The sequence below is a fragment of the Macrotis lagotis genome, chromosome 4 (assembly GCF_037893015.1).
Source record: "Macrotis lagotis isolate mMagLag1 chromosome 4, bilby.v1.9.chrom.fasta, whole genome shotgun sequence".
In the NCBI taxonomy this organism is placed as follows: Eukaryota; Metazoa; Chordata; class Mammalia; order Peramelemorphia; family Peramelidae; genus Macrotis; species Macrotis lagotis.
Window position 1 is genome coordinate 188,527,571 of NC_133661.1, and position 24,288 is coordinate 188,551,858.

General features: G+C 34.7%; 2 protein-coding genes across 2 annotated transcripts; both read left to right on the forward strand.

Moving 5' to 3' along the window:
* The first annotated feature begins 10,039 nt into the window (after positions 1-10,039).
* LOC141520182 (olfactory receptor 4K15-like) lies at positions 10,040-11,700 on the forward strand. The gene is made up of 2 exons (XM_074231991.1): positions 10,040-10,946; positions 11,687-11,700. Exons 1-2 carry the CDS (start codon positions 10,040-10,042, stop codon positions 11,698-11,700), a joined length of 921 nt encoding a protein of 306 aa, XP_074088092.1.
* Positions 11,701-22,913: 11,213 nt separating this feature from the next.
* LOC141520183 (olfactory receptor 4K5-like) lies at positions 22,914-23,900 on the forward strand. The gene has a single exon (XM_074231992.1). It carries the CDS (start codon positions 22,929-22,931, stop codon positions 23,898-23,900), a length of 972 nt encoding a protein of 323 aa, XP_074088093.1. The 5' UTR covers positions 22,914-22,928.
* Positions 23,901-24,288: the final 388 nt, after the last annotated feature.

Consider the following 24,288-nt stretch of genomic DNA (forward strand, 5'->3'; position numbering starts at 1 on the left):
GACTTCAGGACTGGTGATCTACTGAGCCAACTAGCTGCCCCTAATTAGGGTAGATTTTTAAACCTAAGTGGCTTTGTATCTTATTCCATCTTTGGGCTACATCTATTGAATAGAATTTATTCAGCATTCACATTCTCCCTTCTTTCCTTCTAAAATTATAAATCTTTGTGCCTCTTCCCTGTTGTTTATTGCTCTAATATTATTAATCAGATATCATCAATCACAGTTTGATTATTTGATTGCTTGATAAGCTCATATTGTTATCAAGGTATTATCACAGATTCTTTGCTTGATTGTATAATAAGCAGCATTGCCTCGAATTATATCATATTATACTTATGATTTTTTTAATCTTACACCCTTTTCTAATATCTCATCATCAACCCTCATCAAGAGCCCAAGTATCTTCCAAAGCCATATCATTTCTTGAACTATTTGTGCCCCTTTCCCCAGGTCTATTTTCTCTCAAACTTTAGCCCCCCTCCCACCTAGGGTCAAAGTACGTAACCCCTTTTTAAGTGATACATGGCCTGATTTCTCTCACACTTTACCTCTTCTCCAGTACTTAACCCCTTTTTAAGTAAACCTTGGTTAAGTCAAACTCTCATCTACTTAACTCACATGTATCTTTTTTTAAAATTTATTTATTTATTTTAAATTTTACAATTTTCCCCCTAATCTTGCTCCCCCCCCCCCCCCGATGGCAGTCTGTTATTCTTTACAATGCTTCCATGGTATACATTGATTTAAGTTTAATGTGATGAGAGAGAAATCATATTCTTAAGGGATAAAATGAAGTATAAGAGACAGCATAATTATATGAGATAGAATTTTTTTTAAATTAAAGGTAATAGTCCTTGGTCTTTGTTCAAACTCCACAGTTCTTTCTCTGGATACAGATAGTATTCTCCATCACAGATATACCATAATTGCATCTTATTGTTGCACTGAAGGAATGAGCAAGTCCATTAAGGTTAATCATCACCCCCATGTTGCTGTTATGTTATACAATATTCTTCTGGTTCTGTTCATCTCACTCAGCATCAATTCACACAAATCCTTCCAGACTTCCTTGAATTCCCATCCCACTTGGTTTCTAATAGAATAATAGAGGCATATGTAACTTAAATAGCTCTAAGTACTGGGACCTCTGAATGTCTCAGCTGAGAATTTCACAATTGATTTTAAGTTATGGCAGACACTGACTCAGGACCTTACCCTTTATGATGCCCTCGTCAGACAATGTGCCAAACATAGTAGAATTAAAGTGGGTCAAAGAATGAGACACTTAAGTTTAAAGTTAACACCCTTGCTTTTCTTTAGGGCTTTTTGTCTCAAACATAGTGATGTTATCTTGGACCTCTTCAGTGGAGAGCTAAGACCCAACTCTACCCATATCCTTTAAGTCCATTCTCTGTGATTATATTTAGCCCTTTAATTATCCTAAGAGAAGTAAAGTTCTGAAGAATTAGAAGTGTTATAGTTACCCTTTTAGGACTGTATCACATTTTGATGGTCTTGACCAACATTTGTTTTATTTTTTTCCTTTCTCTTTTCATTTGCCTTTTTATGCAACTCTTGAGTTGTGTATTTGGTGATTGAATACTCTGTTCAGTAATGGTCTTTATGTCAGGAAATTCTGGAAGTCCTCTATTTCATTGAACATCCATCTTTCCTCCTGATGGTACATGGTGAATTTTGCAGGGTACTACATTCTGGGTTGTACTCCCAGGTCATTTGGTCCCTTCTATATATTTTTCCAGGTGTTCCTATCCTTCAGTGTTGAGGCTGATATGTCTTGTGTGTGTGTGTGTGTGTGTGTGTGTGTGTGTGTGTGCCTGATTGTGTTTCCTTTTTTATTTGAATTGTTTTCTTTTTGCTGCTTGCAATAATCTCTCCTTTATTTGAGAGTTCTGGAATTTGGCTATAACAGCCATTGTAGTTTTCAGCCTGGGATCTCTTTCTGGAGGGGGTTCCGTGGATTCTTTCAATGGCTATGTGGTTATTTTGTTATATTAGATTAGGACAGTTTTCCCTTATTATTTCCTGCAGGATATTTTCCAGGTTCCCTTTTTTGATCTAGGTTTTCTAGTAGTACAATGATTCATAGATTGTCTCTCCTGGATCTATTTTCCAAGCCATTTGTTTTCCCTAAAAGTACTTTACATTTTCTTCAATTTTTTCAGTCTTTTTATTTTGTTTGATGGAATCTTGTAATCTTATATATTCATTGGTTTCCATTTGTTCAGTTCTAATTTTTAGGATTTTATTTTATTCAATTAGATTTTGTGTTTTCTCTTCTAGTTGGTTATTTTTACTTTTAACAGTGATTTCTTTGGTCAATTTTTCATAATTTTCCTGCATGATTCTCATTTCTTTTTTCCATTTTTCTTCTTCTTCATCTTTTTCTTGACTTTAAATTCTTTTTTTTAAGATCTTCAATGAGCTTTGTATTTGAGTCCAAATTATAGAGTATTTTGAAACTTCTCCTGTAAGTGATTTTTCATTGCTTTCATCTTCAGACATGGCATTGTTATCATCTTTGTCTGTAAAGTGTTTTTTGATAGTGAGTGTTCTTTTAGCTTTCTTGCTCATTTTTGTGACTTTTTTTTTTGCTGGGGCTGGCATCTAGTCCCTGGTTTGTTGCTGGCCAAGATGTTGCCTATGCAGTCCAGGCCATATCTTTGCAGAAGTTTGTTTTTTCCCTCTTTTATGTCCAGGTTCTGATTTAACAAGTGGTCTGTTCCCAACCCAGTCCTGTCAGACTTGTTTGGGGTAGAGACCCTCCCTGCTGTTTTTCTATTTAGCTGCTGGGACCTCTATTATTCTCAAGCTGTCCAGACCTGTATTGGTTGAAAGCCTCCCACTGGCTTTCCTGCTCTCCTGCTTTCTGGACTTCACTTCCCCTTTTTCCCCCCTAAGAGACCGACTTTCATTGACAATCCTCCACTCTCGATGAAAACTTCTTTGAATGATGGGATCTGTAATTTTAATGTCTGTTCAGAGGGTTAATTTATCTTTGGTAGTGAAAAGTTCCAGGAGTATGTTAGCTTCATAACATCATATTGGCTCTGTCCCAGAAAATCATTTCTACTTTTTAAGTAATTATTTTCTTCAGAAAATTTTTGTGTCTATTTTTCCATTTGGCCTAAGCTGTTTTCTTTATTTTTTTGTGTGTGTGTTTGTCCTTTCCCAAGCTGTTGATTCATTTGTCATGACTTTCATGTATCATTTTCATTTTTCTTCCCAATTTTTCCTTTATCTCTCTTAATTGATTGTCAGAATCCTTCTTGAACTCCCTTTTGACCTGATATCAATTCATATTTTTCCTGGATGCTGTGGATATAGGAGCTTTGATTCTTATTTTCTTTCTGAGTGGGTGTTTTGATCTTCCTTGTCACCATTTTAAGTTTCTATGGTCAATTTTTTCTTTCTTTTATCATTTTCCCATATTTCATCTTGACTTTTTACTCTATATTAAAGTAGGTGTCTGCTTCCAGGTGAAGGGTGTACTATACCAAGCTTCAAAGGTTTTTGCAACTGTCTTCAGAGATAGTTCCAGGAAGCTCTAAGTTTTCTACTCTTTCCAGATTCTTTTATCTAAGGAGAGATATGTTTAATATTCTCCTGGTCTGAATTCTAGTCTATGAGGAAGTACAATCACTCTTTTCTGCCCTGGAAGTATGACAAGGGTCCTCCATTTCCCTGCAGCCACAGGGAATGCTAGTGTTCCTCCTTACCCCAGGATTGATACTTAGGACTATGACCTGGATCCTAGTAGGGGAAAAGCAACAGTCCTGCCTCAGTGTTAACAAAAAGACCCCTGTAAATCTCCTTCTGACCATGTGTTAAATTGCCTTACCTTGTGTGGACTGAAGCAGCTATTGTCCCAAGGTCTGCTTATGGTTCACTGGGTCTATGCTAGTGAAGAGCATTCTGTATTCTGCTCCTCATTCTCTTAGTGCAATTGATCTTTCCTGCTGATCTTTTTAATTCTATCTGGTGTTTGTGGACTGAGATGTCCTAAAGCTGTCACTGCTATCATTAATTCAGTTTCCCCCAAGGCCAGATTATTTCACTCCATATGTCTGTGAGTTCTGTCAGTCTAGAATTTGTTTAGAGTCATTATTTAAAGGTATTTGGAAGGGTTTGTGAAGAATTCACGCAAGTCCCTGTCTTTGACTCCACTTCTCATTTCTCCTTTTTTTTAAGTTCTTCTCTTCACTGTTTTACTCTTTCACAAATTGACCTTTTCATTTAAGATAAAAGAACCTGGAAAGAGCAGAAAAGTTAGAGCTTCCTGGAACTATCTCTGAAAACAGTTGCAAAAACCTTTGAAGCTTGGTATAATCACTATTGTTTCTTTTCCCCATTTTTGCTCTATCTGCCTTATTTTGTTCTTAAAATTGTCTTTGGATTCTTCCAGGATTTATTTCAGATGGGAGAAACATAAGACCAACTTATATTTCACTTTGAAACTTTGGATGTAGAAGTTTTGACTTTGTAATCTTGTGAGTTTGTATGATGACCTTCCCTATTACTACAGAAACTTTTACAGTCATGTACTTTTTTAGCATGTGATCCATTTATGTTTCCAGTATATATTTCTTAAACTTTTAATTCTGTGTTATATTTGAACTTTGCTCCCAAGTACAACCCTAAGCTTCAGGTTTCTCTGCTGCTCTTTTCATAGGTAGTTCTGGGGGATCTGAAACTTTTCATTCCTTCCAAAGGACATGATCAAAGTAGGAGTATTTAGTACTCTCTGAGCCTAGGCTCTTGTCTGTAAGAAACCAGGAGCTATTTTCTTTTTACCTTGCAGCTATCACCAGGGTCGCCTATTCCTTATAGCCACTACTTCTGTTGTATTAGTGCTCTTCTTGCTAAAAGTCTGTAACCCATTATTGTGACTCAGATCTGCATATGAACAATGCAATAGAGCAAAGGGATCCCTGCAATCATCTCTTGACCATTAGTTAGACACCTCTTTACCATCTATGGACTGAGAGTTCAGGAAGAAACCTTCAAGACTATTGCTGGCTTGCCAAGCTCTAGTCTCATGGCAATGACACAATGACACAAATCTTCCCTACCCATCTTCTAGGTTGTCTTCAGTTGGCAAGCATTTTCAAGCCCAATCCTTTTGTGGATTCTGTTACTCTAGAATTTGCTTTTAGGAGTTATTTTAAAGATGATTGAAGGAGAATTTAGGAAAGATAAGGTGAGTCCTGCTTTTTCTCTGTCATCCTGGCTCCATGGTCAAGTTAAAAGATAACCAGATTGCAAACATTCTTACTGACTGTCTCTCACATGAGGATGTTTTACTTTCCCCTTTCTGCCTCCTGACTTCCCTGGCTTAATTCATATCTCAGATGAAATTCCTTCTATGAGAAGTCTTTTGCATTCCCTACATTTGAAATTTATATTACCTGATTGCTATTAGTTTCAGAAATTAGCATACAAAATGAAAAGTTAACATTACACAATAGATAGGGAACTGGCCCTGAAGTCCAAAAGCTTTACCTTCAAAATCTGATTTTGATAAATTAAACAGTGTAACTGTGGATAAGGTGTGTAGCCCATGACTCAGAGGGTTTTTGGATAGACTTCAGGAGACCAGAAAATTTGAATGAGAAAAATGCATCGTTAAATTTTATTATCTTTTACCTAAAATTTACATTTGCTTCAATCATTTAAAAACATTTTTATTGGAGGAGGCCAAAGACTTCAAAAGACTATAATAGTTGTCTAACACACACACACACACACACACACACACACACACACACACACACACATTAAAAACATTTGATTTATGATCTGACTGAGGAGAATGACCTTGGGAATTCAATTGTTACTCTCTAAAAGTATATCAGAAATATCATAGAGAACTATTCATAATCTTTGAGAGTTACAAGGCAGGTAAATGGTTATGGTAATGATACAAAAGAAATAAACATGGAGGATAAAAGGTTTATTAGAAGTTTGTATAGATTTATCTTTTGGATTATTATTATTCCAAGACATCTGAAGAACTTATGACAAAAATCTCTCTGGGACCAAACTTTCTTCCAATGAATGAGGAGAATTCAATCCCTTATCCACCTTCCTGGTTCATATCACCCAACAACAAAGATAGATGGGCCAGATGAGAAGACATTAATCAGCAATAAGAGAAGAATATTTATTTGTTGAAGCTACAACAGCTCAATTTAAATTTAGAGTGACTGAAATTAACAAAATGTTGCTAATGAATCCATAGGACAATTTCTGAAGGCTCTATGTAAGTTCTCTCTCTCTCTCTCTCTCTCTCTCTCTCTCTCTCTCTCTCTCTCTCTCTTTCTCTACCTCCCGATGAAAATATATACCTGCAGCCTATCTACATTTAAAAATGTACTTTCAGTGGTATTATTTTAGAAATACTATAAAATGTATGTATGCTATTTATGAACTTAAACCTTTGCAAAACCATTACTTTTTTTGCTGTTTCTTTACATTCTTAAACACAGTTATGATCAAATTATGAATTTTATTTATTTTCTTTATGCCATTGGACTTCTGATTTTAAATTGTTTCCTTTCATTCTGATCCAGGTATTAATATTTATAATGTTTTAAAAATATTTGTTTACCTTATACTCTGATTCTCCAAATAGAGATTTGAAAATCATTTCATTTTTGTGTTACTGACTAAAAGAATATTGGAACTTTTGCTAGTATTCATATGACTTGATTTACAAAATAAGTTCTTAAATGAATATATAAAGATGAAATTTTCTGACATTAATTATGTTTACTTGGAAAGAGCTATTTTAAGAATTGATTCTCATGGTCGTATGTTTGCCTAGACATCTTCCTCTCCCAAACCTGACCTTAGCTCTGGTTATGTTCAAGTTCATTCTCTCATTTCACTGTTTTTTGGTGTAGATATTTAGAAAATATTGCTTAAATTTAAATGTTTATTTTTTCTTGAACCATAGTAAATGCTATTAAGATATTCATTCAGATCCATGAGTAGGTCAATGTATCACTGATAATTTTTGATGTGAAAACTGAAGATTAGAGATCAGAAATGACTTTCAAGGTGCCATATATAATAGTAGATGAATGATGGAAGAATCAGACTTAGATTCTCTCCCTCTGAATCTAGTATTTTTGCCACCTTATTATCCAGTGAGATTATATAAACAAATATGTGTGTATACACATATATACATGCAAGTATATTATATACTTAATGCTTTGCAATTAAATGATAAAGAAAAAATATATATTGTTATTATTTCTTCTATGAAGTGATGATTCACTTTTTTCTATGGTTGAAACATCTGTCCCAAAGAAATAACTGATGTCTTATAAATGATCATTCCAATAGTTCATATTAATTAGTTAAGTAAGGCAGTGCTGTTATTCTGTTTATCTTAAGAAGCAAATGGTCTGGTTGATTCAGTCGAGTGTGCTGTATTAATTATTCACAATAGAAAAGGGTATGGTAAATTTCAGTAGTCAACCTAACAACCATGTTTTGGTAAGGCCAGTGCTAAGGGACATCAATCAATAGCTCAAAAACAAAAATGATAGAAGTTAAATTTTCGCTTCCAGTTTATGTTTTAACATATTTGAGGTTTATCTATACATAAATAACAATAAATAACAGTGTTGTTTGATACCATGGCAAAAAAGATAGGATTACTGCTTTTCATATATGCTTTTTTTTTTGCAGTGCTTAGAAAGACTTTACACATACTCTCTTCTGCTTAAATTGTTAATTAAGGAGGGGTGGACACATGACTGATTTTTTAGGATTGATATCACCTAAGGAGGACTTATCAAAACAATTACATGTACACTCCTTGTGAATTGTTTGTTTTTCAGAAATACTGATGGTTTCATGGTGGTTTGATTCTCCAGGAATTCAGATGAATAACTGAAGGGAAGACTTTGAACATTCTCTTATTCAGAAAAAAACTGAGACACAAAATGGTTAAGGTCATCTATAGTGTCATAGAACTAGCCAGCAATATAACTTAGGGTTAATTCCATGATTTTCAAATTCTAGTTTTGATTTCTAATTACACTATTTTTGACCTTTCCTTCTCTGATTGAATAAAATATTCCAAGAAGTTCTAAGACTCACCTTAATCTCTCTATCATCCATGTAACTTCCTTGAACCTCTTATGGACTAAATTCACTTTTGTGTAATGCATAACTCCAGGTTCTGGAGATACAAAGATAGAAACTACACCAATATTACTTTCAAGGTGCCTTAAAGCCTATTAATGTTTTGAGTGGGAATGTAGTAATAAGTACACATCCATAATAGTAATGGAGGGTGAGTTTAGTGAAAAAGATCAAAGATATATAATTCTGAGGGCAGAAGTGATCATTTTCATCTGGAGTGTTCTAGGCAGAATTTATGATATAGTATTTAAATTGGTTATCTTTGGGAAGTTATACTTTTGGAATGTTGAAAAGAAATGAAAGTCATTAAAATATTTCTAAATACATACTTTGAATTTACTCACTTTCCTCTAAATTCAAAATGATTTTTAAATTTTAAAAATAGTTTTGAATAATTGACTTTCCTCAGCTACACAACAGAGTTAATTCTGAAGAACACAGAAGATTTTCGAATGTTATGATTCCTTTCATCAAGGGCTTGAAAGGCTTTCATAATGAAGAGGAATGTGACTTCATTTTGCTTTAGTTCAAGAAGGTATAACAATATATTGACTTTGTGGAGAAGCAGATTTTGGCTCACTGAAAAAAAATGTTCCTGATGTTGGAAGATTTCAAAAATAGCAATAGAGTTCCTCTCCATTAAAGTTATTTAAGCAGAAGTTAGATGACCACTTGTCAAGGAGGGTTTAGGAAATTCATTCAGGAATGGGATAAACTAGTTGATTGTAGTAACACTTTTTTGAACTGTGCTTCTTTTATTCTATTATTCAGACAGGTCCATAATTTTATGTGATCTGTGTGAGATACAGAATTGAAATCTAGTCCTTTTGCCTCAATTACCATAGAGGAAATCTGCTTTTCTTACAATTGATATCATAGAATATAAAGAAATATTGGTTTCTTTGCCTATAAAATTAGAAGGAATAGACTACATTAATTCTAATATTTTTCAGGTTTAAATCTTTGCTTATCAGTTCAGAGGTGAAAGTTAAAGTCTAGATGAAATTGGATATATATCTAATTATAAAAAATTTAAAAGGAATAAAATTTTAGGAAAACCATAACATTTTAATTTTATAGGGTAACTCAAATTACATCCATTGATTCCTTTTTATGAACTATGAATAGCATCTACTTTTTAGTAATTTTATTTCTTATTCTTATGTGCTTTGAGCCTAATAGGCTAACAAAATTTTGACAAGGGGAGGTCTTTGCAAAGCAGTCTAAAAGAATAAATAAAAATGCCATGGGAAATTGCCATATAGTAAGAGCTTGATAAGGTATTTTATTTTCATTTATTCAATTCACTTATTATACTTTTGTATGTTGGTGTGTAATCAATTGATCATGAAGTTCTAACCAGTTTGTTTTCTTTCAACAGTTTAGGCATACTCTGTATTGTTTTATTTTACCTATTACTTTTCTTGACACACAGCTTCAATTTATATAATTTTGCCTATATTCAAATATACAAGGAAAATTTTGAAACAGCCTCTATCTCGATTATTTTAAATACTAAATCAGTGATGGGGATTAATAAAGGATCAGTATATGTCTTCTATAGCTGTAATATGCTAGAATACTTCTGAATGGCAAGGGAATACAGAAAATGAAATGTGTCTGTGTGTGGTTGAATGAGTGTGTGTGTGTGTGTGTGTGTGTGTGTGTGTGTGTGTGTGTGTGTGCATTCACAAGTCCTAAGCAAGGTTTAAAGATGTATCAATATATCAGCCAAGGAAATTTGTCTTTGAATTTTTTCTTGCAATTTTATTTTCATAATTAATCATATGACATTATTCTCATTTCTTTTTCCACTTTCTCACAGAAAACTTCTAATCCAATTGTAACATTTCAAACCATGGAACAAGCAAATTATTCAGTAGTAGCTGAGTTTATGTTGCTGGGGTTTTCTGGATCCACAGAACTCCAGATTTTCTACTTTGCATTTTTTACCATGTTTTATATGGCTATTTTACTGGGTAATTTCCTTATTGTGCTCACAGTGATCTCTGAACCTAACCTGCACACTCCCATGTACTTCCTGCTCAGCAACCTCTCTTTCATTGATGTGTGCCTGTCCACTTTTGCCACTCCCAAGATGATTGCAGACTTCCTTTTGGAACACAAAAGCATATCCTTTGATGGCTGCATGACCCAGATATTTTTTCTTCATGTCTTTGCTGGGGGTGAGATGGTGTTGCTTGTAGCCATGGCATATGATAGATATGTTGCCATTTGCAAACCTCTGCACTACACAACCATTATGAGTTTGCAGAAGTGTACAGGCTTAGTTGTGGCTTCATGGATCATTGGAATCCTGCACTCCTTGAGCCAGTTGGCCTTCACTGTGAACCTTCCCTTCTGTGGCCCTAATAAAGTAGACAGCTTTTTCTGTGATCTTCCTTTGGTAATCAAACTTGCCTGTGTGGATACATATATTCTGGAGATAATGATGCTCTCTGACAGTGGACTTATGGCCATGACCTCCTTCACACTATTGCTGATTTCTTATACTGTCATCTTGGTGACTTTGAGGCGACATTCATCAGCTGCCAAAGCTAAGGCACGAGCCACCTTGACAGCTCATATTACTGTTGTAACACTATTCTTTGGACCTTGCATTTTTATCTATGCCTGGCCATTCAGCAATTTTCCAGCTGATAAAGTACTCTCTGTATTTTATACAGTTTTCACACCTCTCTTAAACCCCATCATCTATACCTTGAGAAACAAAGAGATGAAATTAGCCATGAGGAAACTAAGAAGCCAACTCATGAATGCCAGACAACCCTGGGCAATGAGGGCATCTCATCATTAAACCCCTTATTCATAGTCATTGTTTATTTTCAATCTGTTTCTTATGTTCTGTAATAGTGATCATCTATTACTGTGTTAAAGACAAACCAGATGGGCGCGGCTCGATGATGCAGTGGATAGAGCACCAGCCATGGAGTCCAGAGTACCTGAGTTCAAATCTGACCTCAGACACTTAATAATTACCTAGCTGTTTGGCCTTGGGCGAACCACTTAACCCCATTGCCTTGCAAAAACTTTAAAAAAATAAGCCAGTTGGGAAAAATCATGTCTTTTTCATTGCCTTCTCATATATCCTAAAATTTTTCTTTATCAATCACACTAACTGCATATGTTTTGTGGATAAAAAATGTACTACAGCTATGTTGAGAGAGAGAGAGAGAGAGACAGACAGACAGACAGACAGAGAGAGAGACAGAGACAGAGAAAGGAGATAAGTTACAGATGTGTAAAATATATGCATTCTATACATATAGATCTACATATATAATCTGTATTATATCTCTCTATTGTAAGTTAAGCAAACAAATGAATTTTATTTTGCCATTTATATTAAAGATATTTTAAAATTTTTGGTTTGATATTAAAGATGTTCATTGCATTATGACATAGTGAATTGCAGACCAGCTCTGGAATCTGTAAATCAGCAAGTATTAATTTTTTTTGTTATCTGCCTGACACTGGAGAATAGATAGATATATATGATCCCTTGAAAAGGCAGCCCTTGTTCTCATAGAGCTTACAGTACATTGAAGGAAGCAATATATAAAAGGTAGCTGAGGGTGGGTGGAGCCAAGATGGGGACAAGAATGGATCTTGTCTTAGGTGCTCTCTCATAAATCTTTGAAACTAAGGACTTTGACTAAATTTTCAAGAGACAGAACCCACAGAGGGACCCAATGAAGCAGTTCTCCTACTCAAGGTAACCTGGAAAAGAGCAGAAAGGCTCTGCTCCCCGGGGTTGGAGGGGCAGTCCACCAGAGGGGTGGCCCACCAGAGGGAAAGAACTTCCGCCCCCGGGAGGCAGGCCCTGGGCACTGGTAGCCATGCCTCACAGCAGCAGGGGAGTTTCCTGAGCTATGCCCCGGGGAACACCACACACAAATTGGGGGAACATGCCAGAGAGAGCATGTGAAGTCCAGCCCTCAGGGCACACAGCTAGCAGCATGGCCACTGCATTCCAGATCCAGGAAACAGAAGCAGGCCAAGTCAGTAAGCAGGAGCCCCCAGGGCATGAGGCCATTGAGCTGAGGGAAGGGAGTGAAGAGAGACTGCCCAGCTCTGTCCTCTGCCCCTGGAACAAGACTTTGAGGCTCTGAACACATTCAGATCCTGATTGAAGTCTAAGTCCCCCCATAGAACAGCAGGGGCCCCCCTCCACATCAGCCCCATAGCAGAGAGGGGCACATATGGTCATTCACAGACCAGGAGAAAGGACAGAGCCTCAAACACTGAGACCCTTTTGGGAGGGTCCCAAAAGCTCAGGAAGCACCCCAAAACAGGCTTAGGCTGGGAAAATGAGCAAGCAGAGAAAAAAGAGGAACACCATTGACAAAGACATTATCTATGATACCAAGAAGGATCAATATACACAGTCTAAAGATGAGGAAGAACAAGCTCCTGCATCTAAAGACTCCAAGAAAAACAGAAACTGGGATCAGGCTATGATAGAGCTCAAAAAAGACTTTGAAAATAAAATGAGGGAGTTAGAAGAAAAACTGGGAAAAGAAATGAGAGAGATGCAGGAAAAACATGAAAAAGAAGTCAGCAGCCTAGTCAAGGGAATCCAAAAAAATGCTGAAGAAAATAGCATGTTAAAAAACCAGCTTAGGTCAAATGGATAAAACAGTTCAAAAAGTTATTGAGGAAAAGAAAGCTTTAAAAAGCAAAATTGGCCAGATGGAAAAAAGAGATAAGAAAACCCTCTGAGGAAACAAATCCTTCAGACAAAGAATAGAACTCAGGGAGATTGATGAATTTATGAGAAATCAGGACACATTACTTCAAAACCAAAAAAAAAAAATGAAAATATAGAAGAAAATGTGAAACATCTCATTGAAAAAAAACAATTCATATGGAAAACAGATTTAGGAAAGATAATTTAAAAATTATTGGAATACCTGAAAGTCATGATCAGGAAAAGAGCCTTGAAATCATTTTCAAAGAATTACTACAGGAAAAGTGCCCTGATATCCTAGAAGCAGAGGACAAAATAGAAATGGAGAGAATCCACCAGTCCCCCCGAGAAAGAGATCCCAAAAAAACAACCCTAGGAATATTATAGCCAAGTTCCAGAACTCCCAAGTCAAAGAGGAAATATCACAAGCAGCCAGAAGGACACAATTCAAATATCATGGAGCTGCAGTCAGGATCACACAGGATTTAGCAGCAACTAAATTAAAAGCTCATAGTGCTTGGAATATAATATACTGGAAGGCAAAAGAGCTTAGAATGCAGCCAAGAATCAACTACCCAGCATGACTGAATGTCCTCTTCCAGGGAAAAAAGATGGACTTTCAGTGAACCAGGGGAACTTTAAATGTTCCTGTTGGAATGGCCAGAGCTGAAAAGAATGTTTGATCTTCAAATACAGGACTCAGGTGAAGAATTGAGATTGGAGGAGAAGGGGAAAATATGAGGGACTTAATGATGATGAACTGCATGTATTCCTGAATAGAAAAATGACACTGATAATACTCATATGACCTTTCTCAGTTAATGGAGCAGGTAGAAGGAGCTTTTATAGTTGAAGCACAGGAGAAAGCTGAATTTGAAGATAAAATATGGTGTAAAAATGGAGTCAATAGAAAGAAGGGAAATGTAATGGGAAAAAGAAAAAGGAGAGGGGGAATAGGCCAAGATATTTAATAAAATAAATTTTTCTTTATTACAATGAGCTATTGCAATGATATGGAAGGGGGGAAGACAAGGTGGAATGAGGGTATCTTTGCTCTCATCAAAGGTGGCTAGGAGTGGAAACAGCATATATACTCAATGGGGGTATAGGCATCTGGAGTAAGAAGGAGGGGGGGGGACAGTGGGAAAGGGGTGGATGTGAGTGATGGAGGAGAGGATAGACCATGGGGGAAGAGTGGTCAGATATAACACATTTTCTTTTTTTTACTTCTTGCAAGGGGTTGGGATTGTATGACCTGTCTGGGACCATAGGGCCAGGTGGATGCTGGGCCTAATGGCTGGTAGGGGGGCTTGGGGCCACTTGGCCCCAGGAACAGGGATCTGTCTGCTGCACCACTCAGCTACCCTATAGCAGAGTCAGAGTGAAAGGAGAGAGAAAATATAGTACATGGTAGTGGAGAAATATGAAAGGAGGGAGTTGGGATCGATCAGCAATGGCAATGGTGGAAAACTATGGAAGGAACTTTTGTGATGGACTTATCATAAAGAATGTGATCCACCTGCCACAGAGTTTTTGGCATTGGAACACAGACTGAAGCACATTTTTTATTATTATTATTATTTTGGACGTTGCAGGGCAAATGGGGCTGGGTGGCCTGCCTGAGGCTGTCTAGCAGGGTGATCCTTGGGTGTCTGAGGCCAGATTTGGACCCATGTGCTCCTGGCTCAAGGGCCAATGCTCTGTCCGCCACCCAGCTACCCCTACTATTATTACTATTTTATTTTATTTTGGGTCTTTTTTTTTTTACTTTTTTTTTGTTTGTTTTTGCAGGGCAATGGGGTTGTGGTGGCTTGTATGTCACACGACTTGGTGATTGTTGGGTGTGTTGGGCCAGATATGGGCTCGGGTGTTCCTGGATCCAGGGCTGGTGCTCCGTCCATTGCGCCATCTGGCCATACCTACAATTATTACTATTATTTTGTTAATTTTAATTTTTTTCTCTCCTCTTTACTCTATCACACAAGTAAGTCTATATTTTTTTGGGGGAGGGGGTATTTTGTTTATTCTTAAACAAGATTATTTCATTAATGTATAAAAAACATTATTTGTACAAAATGAGAATAAAAAATAAAAAAAATAAATAAATATTAAATATTTTTAAAAAGGTAGCTGAAAATTTATTGTTATGAAAAAGTTAGAAAAAGGGGCATGGTGACAATGACCAGAGAGACTGGAGTTGAGCCAGGATAGGGAAATAAAAAAGAATGGGTGTCCTACTTTATTTCTCAGAACAAAACTTCTGGAAGGGCCTAATATGGCATTTAAGGGGAAAGAAACATTTCTGGGCAAGCTTCCAGTGAGAGGAGGGAGCCAAGGCATGAATTATGAAGAAATAGAAGCAGTTGGGAAATCCTAGGTCCAAGATTTGCCTCTAAGATACTATATGTGTGACCGTAGGCAACTTATTAAACCTTTCAACTGAACTTCTAAAATTCTTTTAAGTTCATAATTTACAGATTATTTGTTTAAATGGTAGATGTTTCTAAATCTGCCCTATTGAAATTATAGGTTCAGATAAAATAGCAAAAATATCACCTGATGTAATTTTGGAATTATTCATTTTGATGGAAACTTTTGTCACAGAGAGAATAATTGTCAATGGTAACTCTTTCTAATAATTATTGATTTTCAAAATTCAGAGTATTTAGAATCTGAATGAGTAGTTTTTTTTACTAGATACATTTACTTTCTCATGAACACTGTTTTCAGTATATATCTATATGTATATAGATATAGATATATGTGTATATATATTTATACCATCTCTCTTAGAAAATATACTCCTTGAGAGCAAGGGACTATTTCACTTTTATTTTTACATTTCCAGTACTCAAAATAGTACTTGAAACATAGTATATGGTTAATATACTCATTAATTTATTGATTTATTTGTGTTTATCTAATTTGCAAGGAAAACACAATTCAAATACATAGGAATACAAATTTGCATGGACTAAATATTTGTATGGAAGTAAAAGGTCTGTATTTAAATCAAATGGATGAAAGTTGGGGGGAAAACCTCTGGAATATGGTTGTTTAAGGTAGACTGGTTAAAATGTAAAGGTTTTCATTCACTGTTTTGATTTGGGACCCTGTTTTGACAATGGACTATTGAATTGTTCTGAGATTCCATAGATTCCCTTTTAAGTGCTTTAAATTCATCTCAGGGGCATAGACTGAAATTGGACTTCACCATTTAGTAAATGGATCAAGAAAATTGAACACTCCATTGATCTTCTTCTCCCTGAGAAGGTTTACTAAGTCTATCATAAGAATTTCCTTTATTGCATCTTTTTCCTACAGCAGCAACTGAAATTATACAGCAGGCCCATAGCACACATCATATTATGACAAGGGGGGGGATGATTCTCTCTTATTGTCCTTATAATCCCTGTTAATCATCAACTCTAAGAAGTTGCCCCCTTAACACCTTTGGGAAAACTTAGTTAAATGTTTTAATAAACCCCATTGCACAACGAACTTTTGTTATCTGTTTACAGGTCTCAAAAGCTTCATTGGTCACTCTGTAAAATGTTGACAATCTTCCAATTTTACAACAAAAAGAAGAGTTATAATGGTCTATATTTTGTTGCAAGTAAACCCATATTAGAATAGATGAAGAACTTAGTTTCTCAGGATCACGATTGAACTTCTCTGACATGCTTCATAACTGGTAAGTGGGAAAACAAGATTGCAAAAAAAATTGTATTCAAACCCTTTTTTATTTATTACCAAATGATTTCTGAGAGGATATCAGGATTTGTTGGGGAACAAGTAGGTACTGAGAGATAAAAGAAGGGGACTGAGTTTTTTTTTTTAAGTCAAATTATGCTTTTTAGCAATTTAACATGATTTTTAAAGAAAGTGTACTAGAAGGCTATAATTCTTCAGTGAGATCATTGATGAATTGTTGTAGTTATAAATAGAATAAAGAGAATGTTCATTTGAGGTATCTTCTGATATCTACCATAAAGAGAGTATTGGGTACCAAATGAATTTATCATCTTATTGACTTGGTTGCTTACTTTACCATTGCTAATTAACTCTCCTCCTCACCTTTCTTCCTCACCACCACACACATACAGATCACAAACACTTTCTAATTCGATTAAAATCTTGCTCATGTTTTTCCATACATTTTCCAAACAGAATCCATTGCACAAGCTGAAGGTTACTAAAGTAATGTTTAAATTAAAAATCATAACAGGCAGAAAATGTCATTATAGTTATTTTTTTATTTTGAAAAGTTATGTGTCTATAAAATATTCTAAAGTATTTTTAGAGAAATCATGTCTTATATATGAGTTTTTTTCTTATTATTAACCAATTTGTTCTTTTGACATCTAGCTATATCTGCATAATATGTAAGGGTCAGGTGGAAAAGGGAAAAATAATCAATTTGTTTCATATATATGTATAATATATGTGTGTGTTTGTGTGTGTGTGCAATATTTGTATAAAATGAAACTAATCACAACTTTTCTTTTCTGCTGAACTGATTAATTTGATAGACTAAATAGTTTGAAAAGTTTCCTGTGAATTATTTTATTACTTTGATACACTTTAGACATAAGTGTTGATGTAGGACAATGTGTGACTCATACTGCTCAAATGATTTCATAATGTCCCTTTGTAACTATTTTCACCATTGAAAATTAATTTAACCTGTATTCTAAACTGGATTTTTTGAAGTTTCACTGATGTATTTTTATATACTACTTCCATTTCATGAAGTATCTTGCCTTCTGCTAAATTTTTCCTTGTAAAGGAGAAAAACAGTTAATCAAGGTGTCCCTATTAAAGTGTGTATAGCATCTTGCACCAAATAGTCCTCTCCATCCCTCTACTAAGAAGAGAGAGATTAATTTCATGATCTCATGCCTGAACTGAGATTAGATACTACAATTAATGTGAGTCCATTGCTTCCCCTTTTCAGTGTTAATTTCAATTCCAAAATGATAGCAACTGTGTATAATGATTAGGACCAGTTCTATCCAGGTTAGTAGTTACTTAACTGAATCTATTAAAAATGCTTCCATTTTTTTTCTCTGAATTCTTTATATCTATCACCAAATTTTCTATACAACAGTAAATTTTTTTTTTGGAAATATGAAACTTACTGTGTTTTGTGTTTTGGAAATGTGATCTTGGACAATCACTTCCTAATTTTAGACCTCAGTTTCCTCACCTAGAAAAATGCAAGAGGACTGATCTTTAAATAGTACAGAATTCTACTTCAGACTTTTTACTTGCTCTTTAGAATTAGAAAATGCTTTTATTCTCCTCTAAATTATAACAATTTCAATTTCATTTTTGGGGAAAGCATATATCTGTATTGTGCGTCTGTTTATGTGTCTATAGGTTTGTTGAGAGATATAGGATCTATTAACAAGATTCATTAAAATCAGTCAAAAATTCAGTTCAATTATGTTTTTCAAAAAATTAAAAATATTTTAAAAATTTTAAAAATTTGTCACTTAGACAAAACATTCAATTGTAGACTTTTTACTGTTTATCATTGTGCCAAAGTAGCATGAGAAGTCTGAGGTGGACAAATGCCTCAGCATAAGAGAAGGAAAAAATCATAACCCAAGGCTCACTAAAGGCCATGTATTTATACATGCAGGTAATATCTAATAGAATGTATCTCATGCTCTTAGGTTTGCAAAGCACTTTATCAATGTTATCTTGTTTTATCCTAACAACAATTTTTGGAAGTAGAGGCCAGGGTTATTCTCAATATTACAGCTGAGGAAATGGACTAAACAAAAGTTAAATGACTTGCCTCTAGTTACACAAATAGTGATTATCTAAGGGCAGATTTGAACTTAGGTCAACCCTGACTCCACAGCCAGGTATATACACCACAGTGTCTAGCACTAAAAAAATTGGCTGGTTCTGCTTATTTGGGCTAACAACATAATCAGTGGTGATCAGGGTCAGATTGCTTTGGCCAAAAGAAATCATATGGGCAGTGAAATCAATTAGATCAATTGATCATGGTGTGGATATCTGCTATTTGTATAATGTGTATACACACATACACTAGGTGAAAACAAAAGCAAATCCCTAATCTCTAGGAGTTCTATGTTCTATTTGAGGGAAATTCACATTCTCTACACAAAAATCTTCAATAGGTCTATATTTTTTTTTACTAAAATATTGTTTCTCCAATACTGGTCTCTACTCCAGTTAATTTTCTCACTGTAGTCTGAAAATCTTTCTTTGTATAATGGAAAACAACTTGAAAAAGTTGTCATTATTACCTTTTGTCTGGTTGGTAAAGCAAAATTGTGGTTTCCTAATTTATTTTTTTCATTAAGGAAATAATGAAAAAATGAAGGAAGGAAGTAAAGAAGAAAGGAAAGTATAAAGGAAAACTAACCATTCATGTTTGTATCTCCAGAATAACTGAGCAAGTTATAAGGAAATCAAGGAAAGCAAAGAGATTTGAAGGTCTTATAGGAAAAAAATTCTCCTATTATATCTTAGTTGGAAATTTACATGATATATGTACATATACATACATGCATACATATAAGATAAGCATTAATTATATTTTAAAGATGAAGTACAAACAATTTATTAGACAGTATGCACCCAGGACTGTAATGAGTTATGGGAATGCAATTAGAGGGGGGAAAAAAGGACACTTCTATCCTTGTGGGGAGCAAGATCTGAATTCAAATCTTCTTTCAGACACTTACTTATCTGTTTGTTCCTGGACAAATCATATGATCTCTCTCTTCTTCAGTTTATTTAACTGAAGAATGGAGATAACAAAATAGAAACTACTTCCGGAAGTTTTTTTTTGAAAATCAAATGAATAGTATCTTTAAAGGGTCTAGCACAATGCCTATGCACTTAACTAATTCTTGTTTAATTCCTTAGAAAAAGTTTAACATTCTAAAGGTGAAAGATCAATATTAATAATCCTAATATTAGTGAGAAGGATAATTCTCCTATTCCAGCTCTGAATTTATAACACACAAACACTTTCTAAAGTTTACTAAGGGAAATCCTTTTTCAGTGCTTTCTTTTATGGAAGGGGGTCATTGTTATTCTTGCTGTTTCAGTAATGTCTAACCCCATTTAGGATTTTCTTGGCAAAGATACTGGAATAACTTGCTATTTCCTTCTCCAGGTAATTTTTTAAAGATAAGGAAACTTAGGTAAAAAGGATTAAGTGACTGATCAGGGCAACTAACACATCTAGGAAGTGTTTGTGGACTGAGTTTAACTCTTGAAGATGAGTCTTCCAAGCCTCATGCTTTGTCCACTACACCTTCCTGTTCACTAAAGAGGAAGGGTTTGCTTAAATTGACAGAGAATTTTTCTCTGCTTATTTCTAAATGTTCTCTGGATTTGGAGTCCAGTGATCTGGGGTTCAAATTTTTGGCTTTGCTATTGATGAAATATGAGTTTGGTTAAGCAGCTTAATCTCTCTGCATCTCCATTTCTAATCAGTAATATGATGAAGTTGAAGCAGATTAGTTGCCAAGGCATTGTTCAAGTTCTGTATTCAATAATTCTATGATCCCAGATATTTGTTCTTTGTGGGATATTAATCAACTTGCTTTTGTTATATTCAGATAAAATGGTGGTATATAATGTGGGAATTAAAGAATTTGATTTCCTTTATGATGCAGCCAATGGAGAATTTTTTTTTTATTGAAGTTTATTCATAGAGTATTTTGGTTTATTGAGTGGGACAGAAGGGAGAAATAAATATTTTCAAGAATGAACTGTTGGGTTGAATTGGGCTCATTCCTGACACTTTCACTATTCTAATATCTATTAATAATAGCACATAATGTATTAACTCATTTGATTTTAATTAATATTGTGCAATTATGTAGTGGATTATATTCAATTTTTATCACTGATGTGAGTGATATAGATAGATAAAAGAATGAAAGACAGCAAGAGAAAGAAAGTTGGAAAGAAAAAAGCATTTTTGGGTGACATGTGTAATTTCTTCAGAACTGGAACACCTCTGAATTCTTGCAAATAGAGAAATCCATGTTTTTATATTTGGAACCTCTAAACATGACTGACTATACTATATGGAATAAATAAAGAGATAACTGATCTCACAAACGGTATTTTGGTGAAGCAAAGAATGGAATTCAATTGGGGAAATAACTACATTTTATGATTAATATTAAATTGTTTTAAAAATCTGTAGGTGGAAAGCAGAGTTCCTAACTTCGGATTCAGGGACTTGCCTTTTAATAATAATACTTAATTTTTTTTAAGAATTACTTCACTATAAGATTAGGGGAAAAATTTTAAAATTCAAAAAAATAAAATCTTTCTTGTATAAAAAATGCTTCACTATAATTGACTCCATTCATAATGCAATGCATTTTTCATGTAATTAAAAATATTTTTCTTGGGGTCACAAAGAGTCTGAATGAACAAATAAATGAATAAAAATTCATTATTGTAGGGTGAGTTTCAAAGGTTTCACCAAACTCCTAAAGCGATCCATGACAAAATAGACTAAAAAACTCTTAGAGCTAATCTCCCATATTTTGTAAATAAGGCCACTGAGACCCCAAAAGTTTAAGCAGTTTGCTCAAAATCACCTAGGTTAGTAAACCTTAAAGTGAGCATTTGGGAATATGTCCTGACTTTGAGCTAACTCTTTCATTTGTGCTTTCATGAAGAAAATTTTCCCCCAAAGAATTTTTGTCTCCTAAACATTCCATTTCCTGAAATAGTTTGTTTCTGACAAAATTAGGCAAAGAAGGGTCTAATTTGACTCCCTTATAATGAAGAAAGAAGTAATACTTGAGACGAACCATTACTCCAAAAATAATAGAACCAAAATCCCTTGTAATTAATACAAAATCAAGTGTTTTTCATGATTCTTCATCTAACCTGAAACATGTGGTTCAAATGAAGTCTAAGATATCTTGTTAGCTATGTGTATATATATATATATATATATATATATATATATATATATATATATATATATATATATTTGCCCCTTTTACTCATTTTAATTGAAAATATGTTATACTATACCCTCATATGGCTTCCTGATTCCATGGCCCCCACATTGGAAACCTTGGAAGATAGCATTATATGAATAATTGGTGTGAATGTCTGCTTTGATTAACTGATATAGCATCATTAAAAGTGTTTTATCCCTAGAAGTACATTAGAAAAGAATAAAGAAAGTTCCAACAGACATTTGAAGTGTAAATATGGTGATCACTGGAAGGAAGTGAGACATTGGCTACTATAATTTTATTGAAGCATAGAGTATATGTGGAGGAATAATAGAGAATGGCTAGAAACAGAGTGGTACATATTATAGAAGACCTTGAACTTTAAAAAAAATAGACTTATTGAATATTTTTGTGTAGAGAATGTGAATTTCCCTCAAATAGAACACAAACATCCTAAAGATTAGGGATTTGCTGTTGTTTTTACCTAGTCTATATATGTATACACATTATACAAATATATATATATATATATATATATATATATTTATATATGTTTATACGTTTGTGCATGTTTGAATTGAATCTGATTTCTTTATGAAAATTTCCATTGTGAAAATTGATTGTATTAATTTATATTATCTGAAAGATTTATTATTGAAGGAGTGTTTGAAAAAATATTAAGTGGCATAATATTAAATGTATATTGAAAAAATATAGATTTACTCATGTTCAAACAAATAGCAAAATTCAGTAGTGACTTGAATATAGGTCTTCCCTGGCTCCAAAACACAGGTCTTCTTTGGATTCTGCCTCTTGCCTTGTATATAACAAGCATTTAATATATGTTTTTGGAATGAATAGATTGTATTAAACAGTGAAAATTAATATATATAAATGCACAATTAATATTAATCTGAAAGCTCTAAGAAGATGGAGAATAGGAGGAGAAAGTGAGGATACATTATTTTCAGTTATTTTCATTCATTTTGATTTCCTCCTTTTTCTCCTCTCTTAAGGTTATATCTAAGCAACTCTGGTGGGTGCCTTTGTCCATGGATGGGGCTAATTCCTCTGTGGTCTCTGAATTTGTGCTCCTGGGCCTCTCCAGTTCTGAAGAACTTCAACTTTTCTTTTTTGTCTTCTTCTCCTTACTATACATGATGTTCATCCTGGGCAATCTTCTCATCATAATTGTAGTGACCTCTGATTCTCGCCTGCACTCTCCTATGTACTTCCTGCTGGGAAATCTGTCCTTTATAGACATCTGTCAGTCTTCTTTTGCCACCCCAAAGATGATTGCTGATTTTCTGAAAGAACATAAGACCATTTCCTTCAGTGGCTGTATAGCCCAAATTTTCTTTATTCACCTCTTCACTGGTGGTGAGATGGTGCTGCTGGTCTCCATGGCCTATGACAGATATGTGGCCATCTGTAAACCTCTGCACTATGTGACCATCATGAACCAACAGGTCTGTACTGCCTTAGTATTAGCCTCCTGGGCTGTTGGTTTTGTGCACACCATGAGTCAGTTGTCATTTACTGTGAATTTGCCTTTCTGTGGTCCCAATGTGGTAGATAGCTTTTTCTGTGACCTTCCCAGAGTGACCAAGCTTGCTTGCCTTGACTCCTATGCCATAGAAATATTAATTGTGATCAATAGTGGAATTCTTTCCTTAAGCACCTTCTTCCTTTTGTTTGTTTCATATATAATCATTCTGGTCACTGTCTGGTTTAAGTCTTCTGCTGCAATGACTAAGGCATTTTCCACATTGAGTGCTCATATCATGGTTGTGATCTTGTTCTTTGGGCCCTGTATTTTCATCTATGTGTGGCCTTTCACCACCTACCCAGTGGATAAGGTCCTTGCCATATTTTACACCATTTTTACCCCAATATTGAATCCCATTATTTATACATTAAGGAACAAAGACATGAAAGCTGCCATGAGGAAACTTGTGATTCAAAAACTGAAGTCCAAGAAGATTTCAGAGATATCCCTTGTGATGAAACCCTCTCTTTATTAAGACATACTCCTTGGGGCAGCTAGATAGCATAGGGGATAATGCTCCAACCGTGGAGTCAAATTCAGCTTCAGACACTTAATAATTACCTAGCTGTGTGACCTTGGGCAAGTTACTTAACCTCATTGCCTTGCAAAAAAGCAAAATAAAAGCAAAACAAAACATACATCCTCTAAACTTAAAATCCTGTGCATAACTATTTATATCAACTATTATTTGCTTTTATACTTTTTTGTTATCATTGTTACTAGTTTCACCCTTAAGAGATAGTTACATATGGGGTGTGGTGGTCTAGTGGCATCATAGCTCATAGAATATTGGAATTGAACCATATACATCCATTTTTTATGCTTTAATTTTACAATTAGGGAAACTAAGACCAACAAAAGGG